At 41.7% G+C, this 27,913-nt stretch overlaps 1 protein-coding gene across 5 annotated transcripts in view; it reads right to left on the reverse strand.

Moving 5' to 3' along the window:
- Positions 1–7,060: 7,060 nt before the first annotated feature.
- VRK1 (VRK serine/threonine kinase 1) overlaps positions 7,061–27,913 on the reverse strand; it is a 136,939-nt gene continuing 116,086 nt past the window's right edge. For 3 of the 5 annotated variants that reach the window (XM_049897670.1, XM_049897669.1, XM_049897668.1), the window contains exon 12: positions 10,794–16,218. In XM_049897670.1, the coding sequence (XP_049753627.1) occupies positions 16,063–16,218 (156 nt within the window). In that variant the 3' untranslated portion in view covers positions 10,794–16,062. Of the gene's footprint in view, positions 10,760–10,793; positions 16,219–27,913 lie in introns of those variants that run through there. The other 2 variants (XM_049897673.1, XM_049897671.1) reach the window with 2 other exon arrangements.

The following is a 27,913-nucleotide window of genomic DNA, read 5'->3' on the forward strand; positions in this document are numbered from 1 at the left end:
CTTTGCTCTGACTTTTGTACTAACACACACCAGGCCCTTACAGGGACAGCGTCAAGAGGTATGTAGAACCGCCTCCAACTCCAGTCCTAGGACTTTTGTGTCAAGGTCAGACAGAACATTGAATACTGCGATTTTTAAGTTTTTCAAGAAACTGGGTTGCCCAGGTGCTGTAAAGTGTTCATTTACACGACTGTGATCACTTCTCACTTGCTTCTAAAAGGTATCAGAAGAAAAAGACCAGCTAAAGGAAAGCAGGTACAGCTCTCAGACCACTGTCCCCCCTCCGCCGCCCTCCAAACCCTGGACCTCTTCCCCCTCCTCCTGCTTCTGCAGCCGCCACAGCAGTTCTCAGACAGCGTCCACTCAGGATTCCCGAGTCTCAGGTTCCAACAAATGTCGGACTTAACTAGGTCAAAAAGAAGCTTCTTTGGAGATCATTTGCAGTGGTTCATAAACATCACTCTAATCTGCTCAACTGCAAACATCTTACAGGTAGCTTCATGACGAGCTGAGACCAAACTGCAAAAATTCAGGAATACTATTTGTCTTAGGCTGGGTTCTCTAGAGGAGCAAAACTAGGGAAGCATTTATGTGTATGTATATATATATATATATATATATATATATATATATATATATATATATATATACACACAGAAATACACACATACACATACATATATATGCACACACACATACATATATACACACATACCCCAGTACCCAGTACCCAGTACCGTCGAGACGATTCCGACTCATAGCGACCCTATAGGACAGAGTAGAACTGCCCCATAGAGTTTCCAAGGAGCACCTGGTGGATTCGAACTGTCAGCCCCTTGATTAGCAGCTGTAGCACTTAACCACTGCGCCACCAGGGTACCTATACACACATATACATGTATACACATATACACACACATATATATACACACACATATATATACATTTACACACACACACACATACATATATTTACACACACACACATATACATATATTTATACACACACATATATACACACACACACACACACGCATACGCATATATATATACAGAGAGAGATTTATCTCAAGGAAATGGCTCATGCAGTTGTGGAGGCCGGCAAGTCCCAAATCCAGGGGCCAGATGTCAGGCTGGAAGCTTCTCCTGACTCACGTGCTTGCAGGGGCTGAGGAACCCCAAATCAGCAGATCAGATCACAGGCTGCTGGCCACAGACAGGCTGCAGAAGCTGGCAGATCCCAAAATCTACAGGTGAGACGGCAGGGTGCTGGCTCGCTTACCAAGAGCTGGAGGTCAGAGGATGCCAAGTCAGATGCAGGACCCAGAGAGGGCGAGGTTTGTCAGAACATCTACACATACTGGATGGAGGCCACACCCCCAAGGAAACTCTCCTTTCAACTGATTGGCTGCTGACATCGGACCACAAAATGGAGGATGATTACATAGGACCTGCCAAAGCACTGAGCTTCACGGCCCAGCCAAGCTGACAGCCTTAACCATCACACTATTCCTAAGTTGCAAGACGCTACTACCATCCTAAAAGAAAACTCAGCTCACCGTTACAAGAGTAACACATCCTCAGGGAGGGGGGAGCAGAATGCATTTTACTTGTAAAATAACACACAAGTGACTGAGGTGCCCGGACCGTCTGGTCAGTGGTGAGCACCGCACAGAATGACTCACAGGAGTGTGCGGGGCTGTATTTACACAGTGTGCCCTCATGTACTCTGTGTATTAGCAGAGCCCAAAGAATGACGGCTGTGCAGAATAACTTGTAGAACTTAAAAAAAAAAAAAAAAACTACAAAATTTTATCCACATAACTGCTGTAACTATGAAAAATTAGGTCAGCCTGAAACAGGACAAAAGTCTGATTTCTGTGGTGTTGGTAGTGGGATCCTAAGTCCATTTTTACTTTCATTTGATTTGTCAATGTGGTTTGGGCAATAGATAATAAAATATAAGTAATTTATATAAATTATTTATGAAAATAATAGGTAAAGCACTCAGCTGCTAACCAAAAGGTCGGCGGTTCAAACCCACCAGGCACTCCGAAGGAGAAAGATTTCAAACCCTGGAAACCCTATGGGGCAGTTCTACTACCCCCCTGCCCTACTTGGTGGCTATGAGTCAGAATCGACTCGATGGCAGTGGCTTTGGTTCCTTGTTTTTTTAAAGTAAAACAAAAATTATTTAAATCAGTGTGGTGCTGGTGTAAGAAGAGATAGGTTGATGAAATCAGAGAGTCCAGAACAGACACTGGTATCGGAATTTAATGTGTGCTACGTGGGCACCACAAACCAGGGCTGAGACAATTACTGATTTAAGATGGTACTGGAGCTACCGGTTAGCTATTTGGAAAAACATCCTATGCCATACATACACCAAAATAAATTCCATAGAGATTTAGAAATTTAGAAGTATTTTTTTTTTTTTGGTAATATTTCTGATTGCTGGATGGGAAATACGTCAAAGCAGTAACAAAAATTACAGTGCAAAATATCAATAGATTGTTGCCCTTGTTGGTTGCATCAAGTCAGTTCCGACTCATAGCAACTTCATCTATAGTGAAATGAAACACTACCTGGTCCTGTGCCATCCTCATCCTCATGATACATTAATTATCAACAACAAACATCAATAATCAAGAGATCAAATATCATCATGATACTCAACAAAGTCATAAAACAAAGTTAGTAAGAATAAAAAGTACATCGCCAACAAAAAATAAGCAAGAAAAAGTCAACAACAAACATAACCAAGGTTAGGGCCCTGACTTCATAAACACGACAAACACACCAAAGAGAACAAAATCACTAAACCACAAAGAAAAAAACTGTTCAGGTTCATTAGCAATTGCATAAATTTACCTTATCAAAGATTTTTAAAATTTATAATACTCTATGTGGGCATCTCCTGTCTAGAGGGGAGATGAAAGGGCAGAGGGGGTCAGAGGTTGGCCAAATGCACACGAAAAGAGAAACTGGAGGGAAGGAGTGTGCTGTCTCACTGGGGGGACAGCAACTAGGAGTATATTGCAAGGTGTATATAAATTTTTGTATGAGAGGCTGACTTGATTAATAAACTTTCATTTAAAGCACAATAAAAATTAAAAAACAAAAAAAATTTATAATACTCAAACATGACAAAAATATGACATCAGTCTCTCATTTACTGGGCAAAGTGTTAACGGATACATTTTTGCAAAGCAATCTGACAAAACTGTGTGCAGGACTGGGCAGCATTTTGTTCTGTTGTACACAGGGTTCCTGTGAGTCGGAACCGACTGGACAGCACCTAACAACAACAACAATCTGACAATACGCATCAAGAATATCCTATTTTCAATAGAAGAAAAATTCCTCAGTGTAATAAAGGGCATTATACAAAGCCAACAGCCAACATCGCCCTAAATGGAGAGAGTCTGAAAGCATTCCCCCTGAGATTGGGAACCAGACAAGGATGCCTTTTATCACCACTCTTATTCAACATTGGGTTGGAGGTCCTACCCAGAGCAATTAGGCTAGATAAAGAAATAAAGGGCATCCAGATTGGTAAGGAAAAAGTAAAAGTATCTCTATTTGCAGATGACATGATCTTATACACAGCAAACCCTAAAAAATCCTCGAGAAAACTACTGCAACTAATAGACGAGTTTAGCAGAGTTATCAGGATACAAGGTAAACATACAAAAATCGGTTGGATTCCTCTACACCAACAAAAAGAACATTGAAGAGGAAATCACTAAATCAATGCCACTTACAGGAGCCCCCAAGGAGATAAAATACTTAGGAATAAATCTTACCAGAATGTAAAAGACTTATACAAAGAAAACTACAAGACACTACTGTAAGAAACCAAAAGAGACCTACGTGAGTAGAAAAACATACCTTGCTCATGGATAGGAAGATTTAACATTATAAAAATATCTATTCTGCCAAAAGCCATCTATAGATGTAATGCAATTCCGATTCAAATCCCAGCGACATTTTTTAATGAGATGGAGAAACAAATCACCAACTTCATATGGAAGGGAAAGAGGCACCGGATAAGTAAAGCATTACTGAAAGAGAAGAACAAAGTGGGAGGCCTTACTTTACCTGATTTTAGAACCTGTTATACCGCCACAGTAGTCAAAACAGCCTGGTACTGGTACAAGAACAGATACATAGACCAATGGAACAGAAGTGAGAATCCAGACATAAATCCATCCTCGTGTCAGCAGCCAGTATTTGACAAAGGCCTAAGGTCAGTTAAATGGGGGAAAAGACAGTCTCTTTAACAAATGGTGCCAGCATAACTGGATATCCATCTGCAAAAACCGAAACAAGACCCATACTTCACTCCATGCACAAAAACGAGCTTAAAATGGACCAAAGACCTAAATATAAAATCTAAAACGATAAAGATCCTCAAGAAAAAATAGGGACAACGCTACAAGCCCTAATACATGGCATAAACAGTATACAAAACAAAACTAACAATGCACAAGAAAAACTAGATAACTGGGAGCTCCTAAACATCAAACACCTATGCTCACCCAAAGACTTCACCAAAAGAGTAAAAAGATTACCTACGGACTGGGAAAAAGTATTTAGCTATGACATTTCTGATCAGCGTCTGATCTCTAAAATCTACATGATACTGCAAAAACTCAACTACTAAAAGACAAATAACCCAATTAAAAAATGGGCAAAAGATATGGATAGACACTTCACTAAAGAAGACATTCAGGTAGCTAACAGATATATGAGGAAATGCTCATGATCATTAGCCATTACAGAAATGCAAATCAATACTACAATGAGATTCCATCTCCCTCCAACAAAAGGCTGGCATTAATCAGAAAAACACAAAATAATAAACGTTGGAGAATTGTGGAGAGACTGGAACACTTATACACTGCTGGTGGGAATGTAAAATGGTACAACCACTTTGGAAATCAATTTGCCGCTTGCTTAAAAAGCTAGAAATAGAACTACCATACGATCGAGCAATCCCACTCCTTGGAATATATCCTAGAGAAATAAGAGCCTTTACACGAACAGATATATGCACACCCAAGTTTACTGCAGCACTGTTTACAATAGCAAAAAGATGGAAGCAACCAAGGTGCCCATCCATGGATGAATGGATCAATTATAGTAGATTCACACAATGGAATACTACACATCAATAAAGAACAATGATGAATCCGCGAAACATTTCATAACATGCAGCAATCTGGAAGGCATTATGCTAAGTAAAATTAATCAGTTGCAAAAGGACAAATATTGTATGAAACCACTATTATAAGAACTTGAAAAATAGTTTAAACAGAGAAGAAAATATTCTTTGATGGTTACGAGAATGGGGAGGGAGGGAGGGAGGGAGATGGGGGTTTTCACTAATTAGATAGTAGATAAGAACCATTTTAGGTGAAGGGAAAGACAACACACAATACAGGAGAGGTCAGTACAAACGGACTAAACCAAAAGCAAAGAAGGTTCCTGAATGAACTGAACGCTTCGAAGGCCAGTGTAGCAGGGGCGGGGGTTTGGGGACCATGGTTTCAGGGGACATCTAAGTCAATTGGCATAATAAAATCTACTAAGAAAACACTCTGCATCCCACTTTGGTGAGTGGCGTCTGGGGTGTTAAATGCTAGCAAGCAGCCATCTAAGATGCATCGATTGGTCTCAACCCACCTGGACCAAAGGAGAATGAGGAACACCAAAGACTCAAGGTAATTATGAGCCCAAGAGACAGAAAGGGCCACATAAACCACAGTCTACATCAGCCTAAGACCAGAAGAACTAAATGGTGCCCGGCTACAACTGATGACTGCCCTGACAGGGAACACAACAGAGAACCCCTGAGGGAGCAAGAGAGCAGTGGGATCCAGACCCCAAATTCTTGTAAAAAGACCAGACATAACAGTCTGAGACTAGAAGGACCCTCGGGGTCATGGTCCCCAGACCTTCTGTTAGCCCAAGACAGGGACCATTCCCACAGCCAACTCTTCAGAGAGGGATTGGGTTGGACCATGGGATAGGAAATGATACTGGTGAGGAGTGAGCTTCTTGGATCAAGTAGACACATGAGACTACGTGGGCAGCTCCTATCTGGAGGGGAAATGAGAGGGCAGAGGGGTTCAGAAGCTGGCCAAACGTACATGAAAATAGAGAGTGGAGGGAAAGAGTATGCTGTCTCATCAGGGAGAGAGCAATTGGGAGTATATATAGCAAGGTGTATATAAATTTTTGTATGCGAGACTGGCTTGATTTGTAAACTTTCCCTTAAAGCACAAGAAAAATTTTTAAGAAATAAGTATCCTATTTTCATACTCTTTGACCTAGGGGCTCTCTTTTACAAACGTAAGGAAATATTCATCCATGTGGACCATTTTGTTCAAAAGTATTATGTATAATATCCCAACACTGGAAGCAAGCGTAACGTCCAATAGTAGGGAAATGATCATGAAAGTCACATACATCCAGAAGAGAAAAACACCACGGATGCAGAAAAATGGTATCCACGAAGTATCTGTAACAACACTGCAACATCTCATTCGTCCACGTACCGCCTGTATCATAATTTACGTAATTTTTTCCAAAACAATTCACTTTTAAAAATTGAAATACCTCCTTTAGGCTTGACTTAATGTTAGCTTTAAAAAAGCAGAATATAAAATTTCACAGAAAGTATGATACAATGGGTTGGAGAGGGATGCTGGTGAGGAGTGAGCTTCTTGGATCCGGTGGACTCTTGAGACTATGTTGGCATCTCCTGCCTGGAGGCAAGATGAGAGGGTAGAGGGGGTTAGAAGCTGACGAAATGGGTACAAGAAGAGACAGTGGAGGGAGGGAGCGGGCTGTCTCATTAGGCGGAGAGCAATTGGGAGTATGTGAGAGACTGACTTGATTTGTAAACTTTCACTTAAAGCACAATAAAAATAAAAAAATAAAGTATGATAATACTTAAAGACAGAAATGCACAGACTGGACTGGAGAAAATGTGTCAAAATACGAAGTGGCAGCAGGAGGGCTGTTTTCTTTTTTGACACTTTTCTGTATGTTCTAAATTTTCTCCAGTGACCATGCATTATTCATATACCTTGATAACCAGAACAAAGCATTAAAAATAAGACTTACAGAATAAGCGAGCATATAATGCTCAACATACATACACAGATAAACCAAACAACAGTCCCTACTGATTCAGTTCTGACTCACGGCGCCCCCACGTGTGTCAGAGCAGAACTGTCCTCCACAGGGTGTTCAGCAGCTGCGGCCTTTTGGAAGCAGACTGCCAGGCTTTTCTTCTGAGGTACCTCTGAGTGGGCTTGAACCGCCAACCTTTCAGTATGTCGCCGAGTGCTTAACCACTGCACCACCAGGGGATTCCATGACACACACTCAAACACATATATTTATATTTCCACCACTAATTTACTGCTATGCAGCCTGGGCCTTCATATGTACACGTAACCTAGTAATTCAAAGAAATAACCAGGCTTTACTGCTCTGGCCTATTAGCGTTTTATTTGTCTTAAGAGGTCACTGCTGAAGAACACCCAGAAGCTATTTTGCTTCAGGGCTTAGCTGGTTAGCAAGCACTCAGAGCTGCTTTCTACACAGGTGAGAGGCCGTATGGCCCCTGCTGTGTGGATGGACAAGAGCCCAGAGCAAGTCCTCATGTCCAAACAGACCAGGAACTGTCAGATCACTGGCGACTACAGAAAGCTGCAGAGAAGGCAGGACAAATGGTGTAAGGATATGCGTCAGGACAAGGAAGTTAGGCTATGACGGGAGAACAGGGAATGACAAGTCCACACAACGTGGGGATCGGAGAGAAAATAAAAACAATGCAAAATAAAAATACTAAATACAGAGCCGAAAAAAGCAAGGGAAAATGCACAATTTAGAAAGGCAAGGTTGCTTAGCCGTTCAAAAAAATAAAATAAAGGTGGCGGGAACAAACCGTGTGAGGCAGGAGTGAAACCTTAGCGGAACAAGGGGCAGAGCTGACGCATCACACTGGCGACTGTGGCCAGCGGTGTGTCATGAATTCCTGCTGACAGGGTAACATTCGAGAAAATGCCAGCACTTGTAAAAAACAATACAGAAGGGAATATTTGTTTTCTTAATATTTAACCAACATGTTTTTCTGTTTTGAGAAATAAAAAGGCTAAGGCGTATACACAAAAAAGGACCACACACCTTTTATCCTATTTTAAGTGTCAGTGTTTGCAGCAGCACCTGAGAGTCGATTTAGGTGTTGCAAATACACCAGGGACCCTAAGGCTGACAAGTCCTGAAATCCAACATTTACAGCAAGCAGGAGAAACCCTGACCAAAGTCCAATCCCCGAGTGTCTAAGGACGCACAGGTAGAACGTCGGGGGCCTCTGGACAACGGCCCTGCAGAGGGGAGGCCTCAGATCTCTCTGCATTTCCACAACCGACCACCACAGTGATAAGTCCGATCCCCGAGTGTCTAAGGACGCACAGGTAGAACGTCGGGGGCCTCTGGACAACGGCCCTGCAGAGGGGAGGCCTCAGATCTCTCTGCATTTCCACAACCGACCACCACAGTGATAAGTCCGATCCCCGAGTGTCTAAGGACGCACAGGTAGAACGTCGGGGGCCTCTGGACAACGGCCCTGCAGAGGGGAGGCCTCAGATCTCTCTGCATTTCCACAACCGACCACCACAGTGATAAGTCCGATCCCCGAGTGTCTAAGGACGCACAGGTAGAACGTCGGGGGCCTCTGGACAACGGCCCTGCAGAGGGGAGGCCTCAGATCTCTCTGCATTTCCACAACCGACCACCACAGTGATAAGTCCGATCCCCGAGTGTCTAAGGACGCACAGGTAGAACGTCGGGGGCCTCTGGACAACGGCCCTGCAGAGGGGAGGCCTCAGATCTCTCTGCATTTCCACAAGCGACCACCACAGTGATAAGTCCGATCCCCGAGTGTCTAAGGACGCACAGGTAGAACGTCGGGGGCCTCTGGACAACGGCCCTGCAGAGGGGAGGCCTCAGATCTCTCTGCATTTCCACAACCGACCACCACAGTGATAAGTCCGATCCCCGAGTGTCTAAGGACGCACAGGTAGAACGTCGGGGGCCTCTGGACAACGGCCCTGCAGAGGGGAGGCCTCAGATCTCTCTGCATTTCCACAACCGACCACCACAGTGATAAGTGCTTCCTATGACAGTTACATACCCACATCAGAGAGTCACAAGTTACAGGCTCTGTGCTGGCGCAGTGTTTCTCACTGTTTGGTACAACCTTGACGATTTATATGTCACGTACCACTTGTATTATTATTTACTTTTTTTTCTCCCAAATTAATTCATTTTTTAAAAACTGAAATATCGGGTTTAGGCTCGTCTTAAGAGGTAGAGAAATCACCAGTTTCACGTGCTCGTTAGATTTGGAACACCATTAAAATACTTAGGTATTAAAATAAAATGGTGTCTACACGCCACCTCAGAACACTGTACGTCTACAAGTGGGAAGGTAAACCACCCTTTAGGAAACACAGTCCAATCCCAAATTATCTGACAAAGTAAAATTTGAGGAATGTATCTTGCAACTGTACATAAATATGTTAGAATTCCAAGCTTTTGTTCCCAAAGCAACTTAGAAAAATTCCACATCTTAAAATTTCTAATCACTAAAACTGTAAAGTGCTTGGTTTACCTGGCAAATTACTGTATGTTATAAAAAAAAAAAATGAAACTCATAAGAAAAATAATCTTCTGTGAATGGGCAACAGGCTACATGTATCTAGTTAGTTCACAGGATTTCCTCAAAAAAAAAAAAAAAAAAAAAATTTTTTTTTTTCTTTTTTTTTTTCCCCCCTCAAAGGAAGTCCAAAACCAAACCCACCACTGGCAAGTAGATTCCGACTCTCAGTGACCCTGCAGGACACAGGAGATCTGCTCCGTGGGGCTTCCAGGGCCATAAAGCTTTACAGAAGCAGCCTGACACGTCTTTCTCCCAGGAAGCGGCTGGTGGGTTCAAACTGCCGACCTTTCCGTCAGCAGCCAAGCGCCTACCCACTGCCCCACCAGGCCTCCTCAAAACGAAGTCAGTCTTTAAAAATCCTTGATCATGCCAACACTTGATAATTCACCGTCTGTTTTCTTCTTCTGCTGCTTGCGCGCATAGTCCTTCCATTTGGCTTTTCAGATGTGTGCAGCTTCTCTCTCCCAGGTGTACTCACCCTCCTTCTTACACATTCCTTTCCCTTCTTTGTACCTTCCATGTCATACAGCAGGCACTTAATAGGTGCTTGGGGAACTGAACTAAATCAACACACACCAAACCTTACTTTCTCAACAAAGTATGCTTTTTTACCAAGCAAAAGTGACTTCTATTTTAAGTGCTGTATTTTCTTATGAGTGAGGACTTGGTCAAACATTTTATCCACTTGGTCAACAACGCACACTGGTTAGAACAGTGCAAGTTATAGTAACTTCTTATATGCAGCCCTCAGTCACACGGCACGGGTAGCTTCAAGAGCATATAATATCTGGATTTTGGAATTTTATAAATTAGTCTTTAATAAATTGACAAAGTATTTTAATAAAAAAGTTTACAAATGCTTTTCAAAGACATATATTTAATTATCACCGCCCCCCAAACCCTCATAACAGACTCACAGGAAAATGAAACACTCAAAATTAAAAAAAAAAAATCGAAGAAAAGAAAAATTGGTTCACAGCATTTGATTTACTTCTGGACTCTCTTTCTGGTTCTTAAACCTTTAGAGAAAAAGAAAGAAATTTAAATCGTGAATTATTATTTTATAAAAGCAAAAGAACAAAAATGTAAATATTTCTATGTACTGTATAAAACCCAAACCCAATGCCATCGAGTCGATTCTAACTCATAGCGACCCTACAGGACAGAGCAGAACTGCCCCATAGAGTTCCCAAGGAGCACCTGGCGGATTCAAACTGCCGACCCTTCGGTTAGCAGCCGTAGCACTTAACCACTATGCCACCAGGGTTTCCACGTACCGTATAGCTATTAATATTTACAAGTCTCACTGACCATGATGTCTGTGAAGATGAAATTTGTTCACCAAGGTATAATTGCTAATAGCCTGGGAATTTGGGAGTTTCAGTTTTTCGGTATGTCAGAAAAATGTGCCAGCCATACCTAGCTTCCAGTCTTGAAGTTACCTCAGAACTCTCTCACTGGTGATGGGTGCCCAGCTTACACTGTCACCAACGTATTTCTCCCCAAAACTTTTGTGGTGAAGTGGAGACCACCCCCTCCAACTGTAAACCACAGCAACCACATAAGCGTCCGTCCCCTCGGAGGACACGAGGAGGCTACACATACAAAAAGCAAGACATTTCCCTCTAAACGTTTTGCTTTTTAAAGCCTGTTATCGGTATGCTCTTTTGGCAGGAAAGTACTGGGCTATCCCAAAATAGAAAGCCTTTTCCACTAGGAATTAAATGAACCCACTGAGCAGCCTTTTAGAAAAGTGTCCTGTCAGGTAGGCGAGCCTATGACAGTTCCTACCCCCAGACCCCGGGGTGGGACTAAATCAGTGATTCTCCAGATGGGGGCGTGGGAATTCCGCACACCCAGGAGACCCTTCCCCCAACTACCGCCCCCACTCCACCACCCCAGTAGGGTGCTCTCCCACCAGCTGGCACACAGTCAGAAGGGGCGCTTAAGCACCATGGCGACTGCGTGTGGCCGGCAGGTGAGGTGTCCGTGTTCCCCAGGTCCTCCCAGGCCCCTGCGTCCTCTGCAGGGACAGAGCAGGGCACCACAGCCCGGGGCACTGCAGCAGCCTGGCGCTTGATGGATGTGCTAACCACACAGGGATCAAGGCTGCTTCTCTCCAAGGACAACCGCCTCTCATACTCGTCTAACTGTGTGTCCATTCTAAAGGTCTGCAGACTGCATATTTATTTAGTTACTTAATTGGAAGGTCAGTTTACGAAATTAGTGTATTTTACTTTTCCAAGTTCTAGTTTCTATTCAATTGGCATACAGTTCAATTAAAGCAAACTTCAAACTTATGTAAGTATCTTTTTTTTTTTTTTTTGCTACTTATAATAGACTATACTAAAGCCAGTCCAAGCATCTGAGGCTTTTCTTTAATTTTGTGAGAGAGGGTTCTATTAAAAATACCCCATGGTAGATCTTCAGTGTTTTATTTCAAGAATTTTGAAATTAAGTCTGTATAGAGAACTGTGAATGTGATCATTTGAGATAAGCATAATGGGGTACCACAAAGCCAAGGCCAATAACAAACCCTACAGCCCTTCTCCCTTTCAGCAGGCTCGGGCTCGCTGGCTACATTACGAAGGACTCTGAAGTGACGACAACTGTAGCTACACTCACAGTATTATCTCTTTAACATCCAAATCTGACCTTTTATTCCTAAATATCGCTGCCGTTTACCCCCTTCGATCTAGATGTTATAGCTCCTCACAGCCACTAAAAAGGCTATCACCATCTAGAATCAATCTTATGTCACCTGACGACTTTGCTACATGTATCATTTCGGAACTTCCCCTAGTAATCAATTCTGATGGTTGCAGAAAAGTATCTATTTCTCTTTTTGTCTCTTCAAAATATAACCAATTTTATAATACACTAACCTCCCCCCCCCAAAAAAAACAAACTCATTGCTGTTGAGCCAATTCCAACTTATAAAAGGCCAATCATAAGATTAATGGGTAGAAATTTAATATCTGAAAAATAAAGTATGTAAATTTGGGATATTCTTCTATGGTTTTACAACACAGAAGGAAAAAAAATAAGAGAGAAATTCTCTGTAACGTGCCTTTAAAAATACTAGCCCATGGCTATACAAGAGATAAAACATACATTATTACCTTCCTCAAAGAATTCCCAGGAATGGTCCAAAATTCAAGGTATGTCGAAAATAACACCAACAAGAAGTAGGACAGACTCCTTCTAACAACAGTAGGGACAGGGCACACCAGCCATAAATATCATGGCTACAGTAACTCACATTTAGTACAACTCTGAAATTTTGGCATGGTTTTGAAATGCCAGAATATGCATGGTTTTTTAATGCTTATCATTTTGTAGGGAGAAAAATTACTTGCAGCAAATAACCAAATTTTCTCAATTGGTAAAAATCATGCCTTGCATAAAAATAAAAGGATTAGAGGCCTCTGTTCTTCTTGAAAACCACCCCGCCACCCCCTCTCGTTCTTTGAGAAAACCTACACAATACACATTCTGAAAGCTTTCAGAATGCATTCTTACACAGCAGACCCCCGACTATTCAAAGTGAGTTTAGGTGTATCCAGAAAATTATACATGCTTTCAAAGTGGTCTAAATAGATATCAAAGGAAAGTTGCTCCCATTTTGCCAGGCACAGCATTCTGAAAGATCACACAGTGAGAAAAATCTCTTACTATATTGTAAACCATAAATTGTGTTTGAAAATAAAATTGTTAATGAAGAAACTGACATTTCTAAAGCTGCTGGTAGAGGTAAACGCTCTTGAAATACATTTATGACACAAAATCTTAAAGCCCTGAAACACAGAATTCACTGAATCGTATTTATATTTCTTTAAAACAAACAAAAAAAAATCCAAAGTAAAAATGTTCCTTTTCCTTCAAGTTACTATAAACTAACAAATACAAATATACACATTTTCTTGAACCCTCAGCTTTTTTTTTTGTTGTTGTTTTTTGGTTAGGCGCAACATCGTATCGTCTTAGGTAATAGTTCTCTCATTCATGAGTATTTAGATAGTAAAATACCTTAAATAACCTAATACTTTAGGCAACAAAATGAACTGCAATGGGAAAATGAACAGCATTTAAGTAAAGCAATTCAGAGCTAATATGAATAAGGGGGCATTTGATTAATTGCTATCTTCTTAAAAATTTATGTCAAAAAATCTGAACTGTTCTCTTTTTATCACCTATGGGTCTTTTGTCATTACTAAAATTAATTAAAACCCAGTATTTTTCTCATAGTAAGAACCAACAGTATGAGGGTCTTCTTTAAAACTTAAGGTATAAAAAAACATTTTTCATAATTACAGCATAATTTAAAACCATTTCTGCATCTCAATGGACGCCTCCGACGCTCGTTGAGCAAGTTCAGGCGGTCACACCCCTCGGGCGTCAGGAGAGGCTCGCTCTCCCCGTGGTTCACCTTAGAGATGGAGGGGCGCCACCCTCACCGCCACGAGGCAGGCCCAGGCCTAAACGAGAACAGCCAGTTCTACAGAGTAAGGATTTGTTGTTCCAGTAAGACTACGACTCTAACTTCACGAAGGCGCCTTAATTTTGCTCTCACTCACTGTCGTAGCTGCTGCTGCTGCCAGCCTCTGGCTGAGACATGCTTCGATGCACGGCTCCCTGGGACTCCTCACTTCCTAATAACAGAAGGAACAAGACAGGAAGGAGGGAAGACAGGAGCGAATGGGAGACAGCAGCAGGACAGAGGGACTACCACAAAACCCTCAGCCTCCAGGGAGGAGACACCTACTCCGTCTTCAGAGAGCTCAAGTATTCTCTTGGTCGATTAAGACAGACCTAAGGATCTCCTATCCACATACCACCTTTTTACGTAAATAACACGTGCGTTCTACGTTTGTCAACCACGCCCTCCCCATGAGTACTTTTGTAGCTGCTATGCCAGTTTTCTTCACACGTTGCTATAAAAAAAATTAGGAAAGCACACTTACAAAAATATCTCATGGGGAAAGGGCACGGCTGGCAAACAAACATAGAAGACACGCACTACCTGCATAAAAACACGGTACATAAAATGAAGAAAACATTTAAAAAAGCAGAGTGAACAAGATGCGTTTTCAAAGTTGAATACTTTGCTTTTCGAAAGCAGGAACCAGGGTCACTGTCAAAGGGAAGTAAACACAAGACTGGTCAGACTCAGCAGGACGCTCCTGCTCTAATGAAACGTTTCCACAAGCAAGCCCTTTCTGTCTGAGATCAAGGAACATTTCTCAAGACCAACAAAATGATAAACTTAAGGTGGACAGAGAAGAGGCGAATCGGGAAAAAAAAGTCTTCCTTCTTATGAAACACAGAACCTGTTTTTCTTTTCCTTTTCTGAGTCACCTACCGCTGTGCCTACAACTCCTGGACTGGCCGTTTACCAATCCACCAGGCCAAAGTCCGGCCCCGCTGTGCCTACAACTCCTGGACTGGCCGTTTACCAACCCACCAGGCCAAAGTCCGGCCTAGCTGTGCCTACACCTCCTGGACTGGCCATTTACCAATCCACCAGGTCAAGGTCCGGCCCTGCTATGCCTACAACTCCTGGACTGGCCGTTTACCAATCCACCAGGCCAAAGTCCGGCCCCGCTGTGCCTACAACTCCTGGACTGGCCGTTTACCAATCCACCAGGCCAAAGCCCGGCCTCGCTGTGCCTACAACTCCTGGCCTGGCCGTTTACCAATCCACCAGGCCAACGTCCGGCCTAGCTATGCCCTTACAGAAGCTGCTCCCTTCACTAGTGTCACTCTGAAAGCACTCCACGCTGGAAGTGCCTTGGGCCTTCTCCTTAGAGCCATCTAAGGAAAATAGCCCAGGGACTGCGTATCTTGCTTTTTGCTTCAAAAGTTTTGAGAAGAGATGGTTTGAGGTTTGAGTCCCTTGCCTCCCAACTTATGGAGAGAAAAGAAGAGCAGGCAGACTTTAAAGGAGCCATGAGGCAACTGAGACAAGTGGAATTTGGCAGCTGCAATGAGCCCTGTACTCACTGGCTGACCCTGACGTGAATTATCATCCTGGAGTTACGGATCAGCGTGAGGAAGTGGAAAGATGTGGCCCCAGAGTCAACACTTCTGGTCTCTACCTCTAACCCTTTCACAATGGCTCTGTCACTTAAATGCTCAGTGTCTCAGGCTCCAAATCCGCAAAGAGTAGCTCCCGTCCCAACTTCATGACGATTGTGAAGAGGAAATAAGACAGTGTGTGTACAAGAGACATGGTGGTACATAATGTACAGAGACACAGTCTTCTCATACGTCACTTTACGATAAAATCAGAGTGTTATAACCTAAACAGTTAATCCCTGCTCTAGTGGGAAGAAATGACACCTGTGTTTATATATAGAAGAAGCTGAGAAAGATGGTTCAACTTACGAGGTTGTGGGGCCTCCTGTGTCTTTACACTTGTGCAATCCATATCTTCGACGCTAGATTCTGTGTTTTCTTCAACTTCTTTCTTTCGCTTCTTACATATAAAAAGAAAAATAAAGAAAGAGATGTGGTCTAGATGTGGTCTGATGGTCAAACAAGTAAATTTACAAGCTTATCGGACATTAAACCAAAAAAAAACTAAGCCTGTTGCCGTCAAATGGACTCACAGCAACCCTAGAGGACACAGCAGAACTGCCCCACAGGGCTTCCAAGGAGCAGCTGGTGGATTCGAACTGCCGACCTTTTGGCTAGCAGCAATAGCTCTTAACCACTATGCCACCAGGATTTCCAAACCAAACCTGTTGCTGTCAAGTCGATTCCAACTCATAGTGACCATACAGGAGAGAGGAGAACTTGCCCCATAGAGTTTCCAACGAGCACTTGGTGGATTCAACTGCTGACCTTTTGGTTACCAGACATAGCTCTTAACCACTACACCACCAGGGTTTCCAAGAGACTCTTCCTATTTTCTAGTCGAGTGCTATTTGGAGTTAACGCTTATATTCTGACACTATCCATTCTTCCCAAGTGTTCATTCAATTTCTTTTTATCCCTTTCTGTCAGTATAGCATTTTCTAAATATTCCAGTTCTGTGTAAAAAGTTTTTAAGTTACTTACCATCCCTATATGAAGGTATAATTACAGAGGGACAGCGGTAATAGACACGGACTCTGTGCTTTTGATACAACTTCATCCCATGGGTTCTCAAATGTAAACACGTTACCATCCAAACCGTATGCTCGAAGCTCTATAAGTTACCTAAGACAAGTGGGCATCTTTAGGAAGCCGTCTGGTGAATGTTCCAAATTTTAGAGATGGACAATGTGACAGAAAGCCCTCGCTTATACTTTCTAACAATTAATATCAGGTTAAACTTTATCTGAGAATTTCCCTTGCTTCAGGCCGTTTTTTGTATCGCTATAAAAGGGTATAATCCCTGCTGACAGCACGCTGTTCTTTTTCCTAATGGCAACGATGGGTTCTGTTCCAAAGAAAACTCGATGGGAAAGCTGAGCTCTCTTCAAGCCTCCAAGTGGTCAGGAGCGTTATTATCTATGTATTACAATTAATCCCGCTGTTTCGGAATCACCTTAAGGTGGCTGTGGGAAGATCAGAGCTCAGAGAGACACCCACCACGTTCCTGAAGAAAATGCTTCTCATATACAAAAATAACAAGGTGACTCAGCCTAAAGCGACTCGGAAAGGCATTCATTTGGCAGATCTGTATATGGAGTATTGCTTCTCACAAATAGCTGCAAGAGGGCTGCAACTTCACAGGGCTGATGAGAGAAGGGGAGAGTGCCTTACATCTATCTTTTCCAAAGTGTTGCTTCATGATTACCATCTAAACCCTGCTGGGCTGAACAGATTGGTTCGATAATTACACACAATAACTGCAGTGGGCAGGTAACCCTCAGCTGGCATAGGGCAGCTCCCCCGTGAGGACTTCCATATGCAAACCGCACTGAGGGAGCGCATTACGTACATCTTTGCTGCCGGTGCACGGGCCTGATTAACGCCAGCCGAGGCTCCAAGGTTAGCGTGTCAGCAGATTTGTGATGCATTAGGCAGGAATAAACACAGACACTTTGGTTCGTTCGGACCGAAATTAAGGAGGAATATTGCAACACGGCCTTGCCTTCCATACAGGAGAGAAAGCATTTTCTAATTTCAGGGGGACAGACTTTTAAATGCTCATATAAAAGCAGCTATCCAATGCGTTCACCCAAGAACCTGGTGCATTCATCTTGTTTTCAAGCTCATTTAATAAAAAAAAAAAAGGAGCTTGCCGAATCTTCACGCAGGTGAACTGCGCAGCTATGAAAATCAGACAGTATTCAGCCAACAAAAGCAACACCTGTGTCTTCGGCAGTCTGCATGCGATAAGCAGTGTGGGCTGCACTGACCCACCTGGGACCTCCTGCTCAACTCTTCTGCCAATGTATGTAGCTTGGACACAGAGGGCCGATGGCCTTCAGGCCAGGACTAATTAAAACAAAACAAAGCAAAACTCGCAGTTCACCCATAGCTCCGTAATTTACTCATTTTATGAGCCAGTGAGTAAAATTCCAAACAACCCGCTGGCTGTATCCTTCTCTCTCCTGTTTCTCTGAGAGCTTCCTTTTATGACTTGTCAACCTTTTCAGGCTTCAGATAGTGCGCATTTTGGTCTGAACAGAAAAATGGCTTTACACAATGACTGTGTTAAATCTCTGATTCGGTTCCATTCTGTATCTCCTGGTCCCCCTGGTGCCTTTATTTGTGTTTATAAATAAAACCAAAATAATATATGACACACAAGACTAACTTGTAGAACAAACTTAGTAGAGTTTTCTTTTAAGTCAGCACAGTCAAAATTTCTTCAAGAAGTTAGGTTTGAGGATTATTTCAAAGGGCATTACAGTATATGTTACTTACTGCGTTTCTGAAGTGCTCAGATATGCTAGGCTAAATTTTAGTTAATTAGCTGCTTCTCACTTCCAATTTAGAAAGCGGAAGACAAATCAGATAGATGCGTTTGGACTGAGAATTTACTAATCATCTAAACACTGGCTGGAGACCAGTTACAGGCTTAAAGTTGTCTTCATGGAAAAGATATAAAAATCTTCAGAGGCAAAACCCAAAGACCGTTTCTTTGCTTCCCAAGTCAAGCATCAGGAGATCACCTCTAGAAGTGTTCAGCAGTCTCTAAGAAATGCCAATCAGATGCACGGCTGTACCCAAAGGAAACGCGCATCCAGGCACAGTGGTGGTGGTCGTTTAGTTACGAAAGCTGTACATCTTGACCACAGAAACTTATAATGTACAGCCTAAAAATTCTAAGTGGTATTACACATGTATCAGAGAACAAAAAACTCTAAATACAAATATGCAAATTGTGCTAATCAGTTCATCTTATTTAAGGCCTCTTGAAATCACCGTGCAAATACACACCATTTACAAACTATTACATTCCTTAACAGTAACTCAAAAGAAACTCTATGGAACATGCCTTCTGTGAAAGTAAAGCAAACCCATCTTGTTATGCCGCCATATTCCCAAAACCAGTGAACTTAGTTAAAATCCACTGTATAGGCAGAAAAAACCGAGGCTGGGAACAGAAGAAAGCCCTAGAGAATGTGCTCAACGTGCCTTGGCTGGTGGTGTTGGAAAATCTAGAAATCAGTGCTCTTCATTTTTATTCAAATTTCCTTTCCAAAAAACTATGCCGCTTCCCTGTGTGACTTTTTAGGATGAAGTAGCAGTTTCCAGTCGTTTTTTACTGTATTATTTTCTAAAGAGTTATGGTACACACACTTGCGTGTGCTTGGCTTAAGATAAGCCTCCTCCCCCACCCCCACCCATTTCTCCCCTATAGGCATGCTCTTCAAGGGCAATGGTTTCACACTTCCCTAGGCCTTGCTGAGTTTAGCACAGGATTTTACACACAAATATCTACAGATCGGCCCCTGCAGAGCAACTATTACGTAAAAATAAAGATAGGAGTTCATATTTTAATACAAATCCTTCAAAAGCTGTGTAATGTTTAAATGGACGTTAAGTAATTACAACCACGTTTTCAGAAAAATCGGGAAAAGGTCAGAGACATAACTGGAAGGAGAAGAAATGAAAATATGGAAAGTGGGTTGGGAAATGATTAAGTAACGTAAAAAGAGGGACAGCTGAATTCCAAGGATAACCTACAAATATTCTGTCAGCGTGCATTAATGTGATTGGTTCTTTTACATGAGCCTCAGGGATAAAAGGTACAGTAAGAACACTGAGCGCTGCAACTTCCTTCCACAATAAAACGAGCTCTGTCTCCGCAGAGGGGCTGAGCACCACCAGGCATTTACTAAGCATCTACTGTGTACTCAGAGCCTCACAGGCTTCCTCCTTAAGCTGGAGAACTGATGTCGTAAAGGAGATTAAAGCCAAGAGTGGCTCAGCTGCTGTAGAAGCATTCAGTGCACACACGCACACCTTTAATTTCCAGAACTGTCCGTCTTCATGTAACCCCTGTAAGAAACCCTTTCAGAGCTCTGTTAGTGAGTCTTCTTAAGTATGCAATGGAATCCAACTTCCACGGGATTTCATTCTGAGGAGGATCAATTTTTTACATCAGTGTAAGACACACGTGACTTCATGGCCTAACTCCGACTTCGTTTTTCTGGTGCTGTTACTGCTGTTTAATCGTTCAGACTGAGATCTTTCTGTCGTCAGCTGTCTCACGTTTAGGTATCTCCCATGGAAGCAGAAGTTGTACAATTCAAACAATTTTGCTAATTATTAACAGGTCTGAGGAAAAGGGTTTAGGAAATAAAATGTTTAGACATGTGGCTAACATAAAAGTTTGGAATATCTATGTTCTTCACCTGTTCAAACTATCCCATTCTTATAATACCGTGAAGAAATAAGGACTCACTGTAACTGAAAACGGTACACCAAAAATCACTGCTAATTCCCATCAACGTGTCGAAGACATTGGCGGATCTGGAGACCCTGCCAGAACACAGGAAGAAAACTTCGTCTGGCTGAGGATCAGAACTGCTCGCCTGCTCCACGGGTGGTGCATTTTTTAGTAAAAAGCACTCCTTTTACAAGCCAGCATGATTTGCTTAGGCTAGTGCTTCTGTGGAGTGAGTGTATGTCCCTCGTGAAGTTCTGCCCAGAGGAATGAAGCAAAAAGAAGACAGGAGACTAGAGAAAGAGCTGCTTCAACACCCTATGTCGCTCATTCTCCCAGAAGGAACACTCAGCTATGGGCAGAGGTGAGCTGAGAAGCAAGCGAACCTTGATCACATGGCCTGCGGGAACACTACCTGCACGAGAACACACTCTCACCACATTCTCATAAAAGTCAGAATCGACTCCATGGCAATGGGTTTGGTTTGGTTTAGAAATATCTCCCAAAGGCACTTTTCGTAAACAGTAAATCCAACTTCCAACTTCTTGGCAACAATGGTCTTTTTGATACTAACATAAATCATATCATAAGGACTACAAAACGTCAACAATATGATCAAACTTGTAGTCACCACAAACGCGGAAAAGACGACCGCACACATCCGATGGATCGTACAGTCTAGAGACTAACATCTTGGCGTATTCTGTGCTGGAATTACTATAACCCCTCTTCATTCACATCTTCTCTGAGGGTTGCATGACTTGCACCACTAATGCTAAATGGGACTTGTAGCAAAGCTGAGGTGTTTCAAGGGCAATTTATGGCAGAACGGCAAATGGGTGGCTAGTTAGGCTTTAGCTGTCTTTAATACTTTATGTCTAAAATCACTAGGAGATTTAAGTGCCTTGAGCTCCTCTGAGATGAGATGCCATATATAAATGTATAATGATAATTAATGGGATGCATGGCCCTGAGCCACCTAACCTCTCTTGAGTTTTTGTTTTATCAATTATGAACAAATGTAACTCACATCAATACTGCAAAGTACACATAAAATAATTAAAAAGTACCAAGACTACAGCAAATACAGTTATTGTTGTTGTTGTGTGCCATCGATTCCGAGTCACGGTACAGAGCACTAAACAGATGCTTCGCAACGACCTGAAGTTTAAAAGTCAGTACCCCACCACCAGGACCAAGTGCCATCAAGTCCCCTGGAGAATTCTCTAAAAAGATGTAAAAGTATAAAACTCTGAAAGCTATAAAATGGCAAACTGAGAAGGATAGGATATATAAATACTTAAATGAAAAACAAATCCTGTGCATTTAATTGATTTTTAATTGAATTTAACGGATCTCAAGCCACAAACAAAGTATCTTATAAATCAGACTACATTAGAGCTACTGTTAAAAACACCCCGCCCCGTCTCCCTGCAGTAAGCCTACACCCACAAAACTCCTAATCACTAAGTTCACAGGAAGAAAATAACGGACGTTGAGCTCTTTGGCACTCAGAATTCCTCTGCTTCGTGTCAACTGCCTATTCATTATCCTTTAGTATCAATCAACAACTTCAGGGAAAAAGCTAACGTCACACTCACTAATATAATGTATATGTATTTAATATGAGTATGTTATGAAGCTATGTTTTGGAATCATTATTTCATAGTTAAGAATCATCTTGCCTTTCATTGTTAAATCAACTCGATCATTTTACTATTCAAAACCATTTATTTTGACACACATACTCAACCAGGAAAATGTAAGCCAGTCTTCATTCATGTCTGTCTAATATGCCCTATTTCACAAGCTGAACTTTTAAGGATATAAGATCTTAGTTCAAAAGAAGGTGTTAACAGACTCATTATGAAAAAGCTCCATGCTTTATTTTCTTGTAATCAAGAAACGAGGAAGGCTCTGGAAAACGTAAACAGCGGGTGAAGTAACACATTAGCAGTGTTACTGCAGCTGACGGGTATTGATCACTTTCGAGGGCCTGGCTCTGTTCTACGCACTATACAGGACTCATCTGCACAATCTTACGAGTTAGATACATAACATTACTGTTATCTCCACAGAAAGAAAAAAAGCTTTTAAAACATTCATCCCTTATCAAAAAGAAATGCACAAAAATGTTTAACATAATTACTGAGAACCGGCCTTGATAACAAAGTGAAATCTTGATCTAATGTTGTCCTTTGAGCTCAAGTTGTAAGCACACGTTCTTTCATGACATCAAAAAATAAATTCCCCTAGGCACCATTCAAGGCACGAATACACCAAATTTCCTTCTATAGCACACAGCAAGGTACTCACACACAAAGGTCAAAATATGGAAGGTGGAGGAGGCGGAGCCAAGATGGCAGACTAGGCAGACGCTACCTCGGATCCCTCTTACAACAAAGACACGGAAAAACAAGTGAATCGATCACATACATAACAATCTACGAATTCTGAACAACAAACACAGATTTAGAGACGGAGAATGAACTAAAACGGGGAAGCAGCGATTGTTTCCAGAGCCTGGAGCCAGCGTACCAGTCAGGTACAGCACAAGCACAGAGAGCTGCTCCACCCCCCTGAACTAACCCCGGGAGGGGGACCAGCTGGTTCCGCGGGCGGCGTGGGAAGCAGCCGGTAGGAGAAGTCCCCCGGAGGCAGTGACTGGTCTTGGAGCAGGAAGAGCAGCATCCCAGCCGGAGAACCGTCCTGCCGGGATTTGGACTGGACGCAGGTACGGCATAAACACGGAGAGCTGCTCCACCCCCCTGAACTAACCCCGGGATGGGGCCCAGCCGGGTCACACGGGTGGTGTGGGACGCAGCTGGTAGGAGAAGTCCCCGGGAGGCAGCGACAGGTATTGGAGCAGGGAGAACAGCGTCCCAGCCGGGACACTAGGTCACGGCACAAGCACGGGGAGCTGCTCCACCCATCTGAACTAACCCCGGGAGGCGGCCCAACTGGTTCGCGGAGGCGGCACGGCCACGCGGCTGGAGGGACGAGAAGTCCCCGGGAGGCAGCGACTGATTTTGGAGTCGAGAGTGCACCGTCCCAGTAGGGGAGCCTTGACGCTGGGTGTGGGGCTGGAAGCGGAGGATCTGACCGTGACTCTAGCGGGCCAGACCCCCCAGGGGCAATCTCCACACAGCCAGCACACATAGGCGACGCGCCCGCGGGAATCTCAGATATAATAGTCATTCCAAGCAAGACAAGCAACTCTGGCTATATTCTGAGGTGCTACTCTCCTATCTCTCTGTTCCCTCCCCCACCCTCCCCAGGCGGCTTCATTAACATCCGAATAGCCTGAGCCAGAGGGAGAACTCTGATAGGGATCTGACTGCATTTTTTTTTTAGCGGATTTTCTGGAAAAACTAGTTTCCCAGTGATGGCTCAGAGACAACAATCCATATCAAACCACTTAAAGAAGCAGACCATGACAGCTTCTCCAACCCCCCAAACAAAAGAATCAAAATCTTTCCCAAATGAAGATACAATCCTGGAATTATCAGATACAGAATATAAAAAACTAATTTACAGAATGCTTAAAGATACCACAAATGAAATTAGGATAAATACAGAAAAAGCCAAGAAACACACTGATAAAACTGTTGAAGAACTCAAAAAGATTATTCAAGAACATAGTGGAAAAATTAATAAGTTGCAAAAATCCATAGAGAGACAGCATGTAGAAATGCAAAAGATTAACAATAAAATTACAGAATTAGACAACGCAATAGGAAGTCAGAGGAGCAGACTCGAGCAATTAGAATGCAGACTGGGACATGTGGAGGACCAGGGAATCAACACCAACATAGCTGAAAAAAAAATCAGAGAAAAGAATTAAAAAAAATGAAGAAACCCTAAGAATTATGTGGGACTCTATCAAGAAGGATAACCTGCAGGTGATTGGAGTCCCAGAACAGGGAGGGGAGACAGAAAACACAGAAAAATAGTTGAAGAACTCCTGACAGAAAACTTCCCTGACATCACGAAAAACGAAAGGATATCTATCCAAGATGCTCATCGAACCCCATTTAAGACTGATCCAAAAAGAAAAACACCAAGACATATTGTCATCAAACTCACCAAAACCAAAGATAAACAGAAAATTTTAAAAGCAGCCAGGGAGAAAAGAAAGGTTTCCTTCAAGGGAGAATCAATAAGAATAAGTTCAGACTACTCAGCAGAAACCATGCAGGCAAGAAGGGAATGGGACGACATAACACTGAAGGAGAAAAACTGCCAGCCAAGGATCATATACCCAGCAAAACTCTCTCTGAAATATGAAAGCAAAATTAAGATATTTACAGACAAACACAAGTTTAGACAATTTACAAAAACCAAACCAAAGCTACAAGAAATACTAAAGGATATTGTTTGGTCAGAGAACCAATAAGATCAGATATCAGCACAACACAAGGTCACAAAACAGAATGTCCCGATATCAACTCAAATAGGGAAATCACAAAAACAAACAAAGTAAGATTAATTAAAAAAAAAAAAATACACATAACAGGGAATGATGGAAGTCAATAGGTAAAAGATCACAATAATCAAAAAGAGGGACTAAATACAGGAGGCATTGAACTGCCATATGGAGAGTGATACAAGGCGATATAGAACAATACAAGTTAGGTTTTTACTTAGAAAAATAGGGGTAAATAATAAGGTAACCACAAAAAGGTATAACAACTCTATAACTCAAGATAAAAGCCAAGAAAAACGTAACGACTCAACTAACATAAAGTCAAACACTATGAAAATGAGGATCTCACAATTTACTAAGATAAACGCCTCAGCACAAAAAAGTATGTGGAAAAATGAAATTGTCAACAACACACATAAAAAGGCATCAAAATGACAGCACTAAAAACTTATTTATCTATAATTACCCTGAATGTAAATGGACTAAATGCACCAATAAAGAGACAGAGAGTCACAGACTGGATAAAGAAACACGATCCATCTATATGCTGCCTACAAGAGACACACCTTAGACTTAGAGACACAAACAAACTAAAACTCAAAGGATGGAAAAAAATATATCAAGCAAACAATAAGCAAAAAAGAAGAGGAGTAGCAATATTAATTTCTGACAAAATAGACTTTAGACTTAAATCCACCACAAAGGATAAAGAAGGGCACTATATAATGACAAAAGGGACAATTAATCAGGAAGACATAACCATATTAAATATATATGCACCCAATGACAGGGCTGCAAGATACATAAATTTTAACAGAATTGAAAAGTGAGATAGATACCTCCACAATTATAGTTGGAGACTTCAACACACCACTTTCGGAGAAGGACAGGACATCCAGTAAGAAGCTCAATAGAGACACGGAAGATCTAATTACAACAATCAACCAACTTGACCTCGTTGACTTATACAGAACTCTCCACTCAACTGCTGCAAAATATACTTTTTTTTCTAGCACACATGGAACATTCTCTAGAATAGACCACATATTAGGTCATAAAACAAACCTTTGCAGAGTCCAAAACATCGAAATATTACAAAGCATCTTCTCAGACCACAAGGCAATAAAACTAGAGATCAATAACAGAAAAACTAGGGAAAAGAAATCAAATACATGGAAAATGAACAATACCCTCCTGAAAAAAGACTGGGTTATAGAAGACATCAAGGAGGGAATAAGGAAATTCATAGAAAGCAACGAGAATGAAAATACTTCCTATCAAAACCTCTGGGACACAGCAAAAGCAGTGCTCAGAGGCCAATTTATATCAATAAATGCACACATACAAAAAGAAGAAAGAGCCAAAATCAGAGAACTGTCTCGACAACTTGAACAAATAGAAACTGAGCAACAAAAGAATCCATCAGGCTCCAGAAGAAAACAAATAATAAAAATTAGAGCTGAACTAAATGAATTAGAGAACAGAAAAACAATTGAAAGAATTAACAAAGCCAAAAGCTGGTTCTTTGAAAAAATTAACAAAATTGATAAACCATTGGCTAGACTGACTAAAGAAATACAGGAAAGGAAACAAATAACCCGAATAAGAAACGAGAAGGACCACATCACAACAGAACCAAATGAAATTAAAAGAATCATTTCAGATTATTATGAAAAATTGTACTCTAACAAATTTGAAAACCTAGGAGAAATGGATGAATTCCTGGAAAAACACTACCTACCTAAACTAACACATTCAGAAGTAGAACAACTAAATAGACCCATAACAAAAAAAGAGATTGAAACGGTAATCAAAAAACTCCCAACAAAAAAAAGCCCTGGCCCGGACGGCTTCACTGCAGAGTTCTACCAAACTTTCAGAGAAGAGTTAACACCACTACTTCTGAAGGTATTCCAAAGCATAGAAAATGACGGAATACTACCCAACTCATTCTATGAAGCCACCATCTCCCTGATACCAAAACCAGGTAAAGACATTACAAAAAAAGAAAATTTTAGACCTATATCCCTCATGAACATTGATGTAAAAATCCTCAACAAAATTCTAGCCAATAGAATCCAACAACACATCAAAAAAATAATTCACCCTGATCAAGTGGGATTTATACCAGGTATGCAAGGCTGGTTTAATATCAGAAAAACCATTAATGTAATCCATCACATAAATAAAACAAAAGACAAAAACCACATGATCTTATCAATTGATGCAGAAAAGGCATTTGACAAAGTCCAACACCCATTTATGATAAAAACTCTTAGCAAAATAGGAATGGAAGGAAAATTCCTCAACATAATAAAGGGCATCTATTTTTTTTTTTTATGCAAAGCCAACAGCCAATATCACTCTAAATGGAGAGAGCCTGAAAGCATTTCCCTTGAGAACGGGAACCAGACAAGGATGCCCTTTATCACCGCTCTTATTCAACATCGTGCTGGAAGTCCTAGCCAGGGCAATTAGGCTAGACAAAGAAATAAAAGGTATCCGGATTGGCAAGGAAGAAGTAAAGTTATCACTATTTGCAGATGACATGATTATACACACAGAAAACCCTAAGGAATCCTCCAGAAAACTACTGAAACTAATAGAAGAGTTTGGCAGAGTCTCAGGTTATAAAATAAACATACAAAAATCACTTGGATCCCTCTACATCAACAATAAGAACACCGAAGAGGAAACCACCAAATCAATACCATTCACAGTAGCCCCCAAGAAGATAAGATACTTAGGAATAAATCTTACCAAGGATGTAAAAGACCTATACAAAGAAAACTACAAAGCTCTACTACAAGAAATTCAAAAGAACATACTTAAGTGGAAAAACATACCCTGCTCATGGATAGGAAGACTTAACATAGTAAAAATGTCTATTCTACCAAAAGCCATCTATACATTTAA

The sequence above is a fragment of the Elephas maximus genome, chromosome 10 (assembly GCF_024166365.1).
Source record: "Elephas maximus indicus isolate mEleMax1 chromosome 10, mEleMax1 primary haplotype, whole genome shotgun sequence".
NCBI lineage: Eukaryota > Metazoa > Chordata > Mammalia > Proboscidea > Elephantidae > Elephas > Elephas maximus.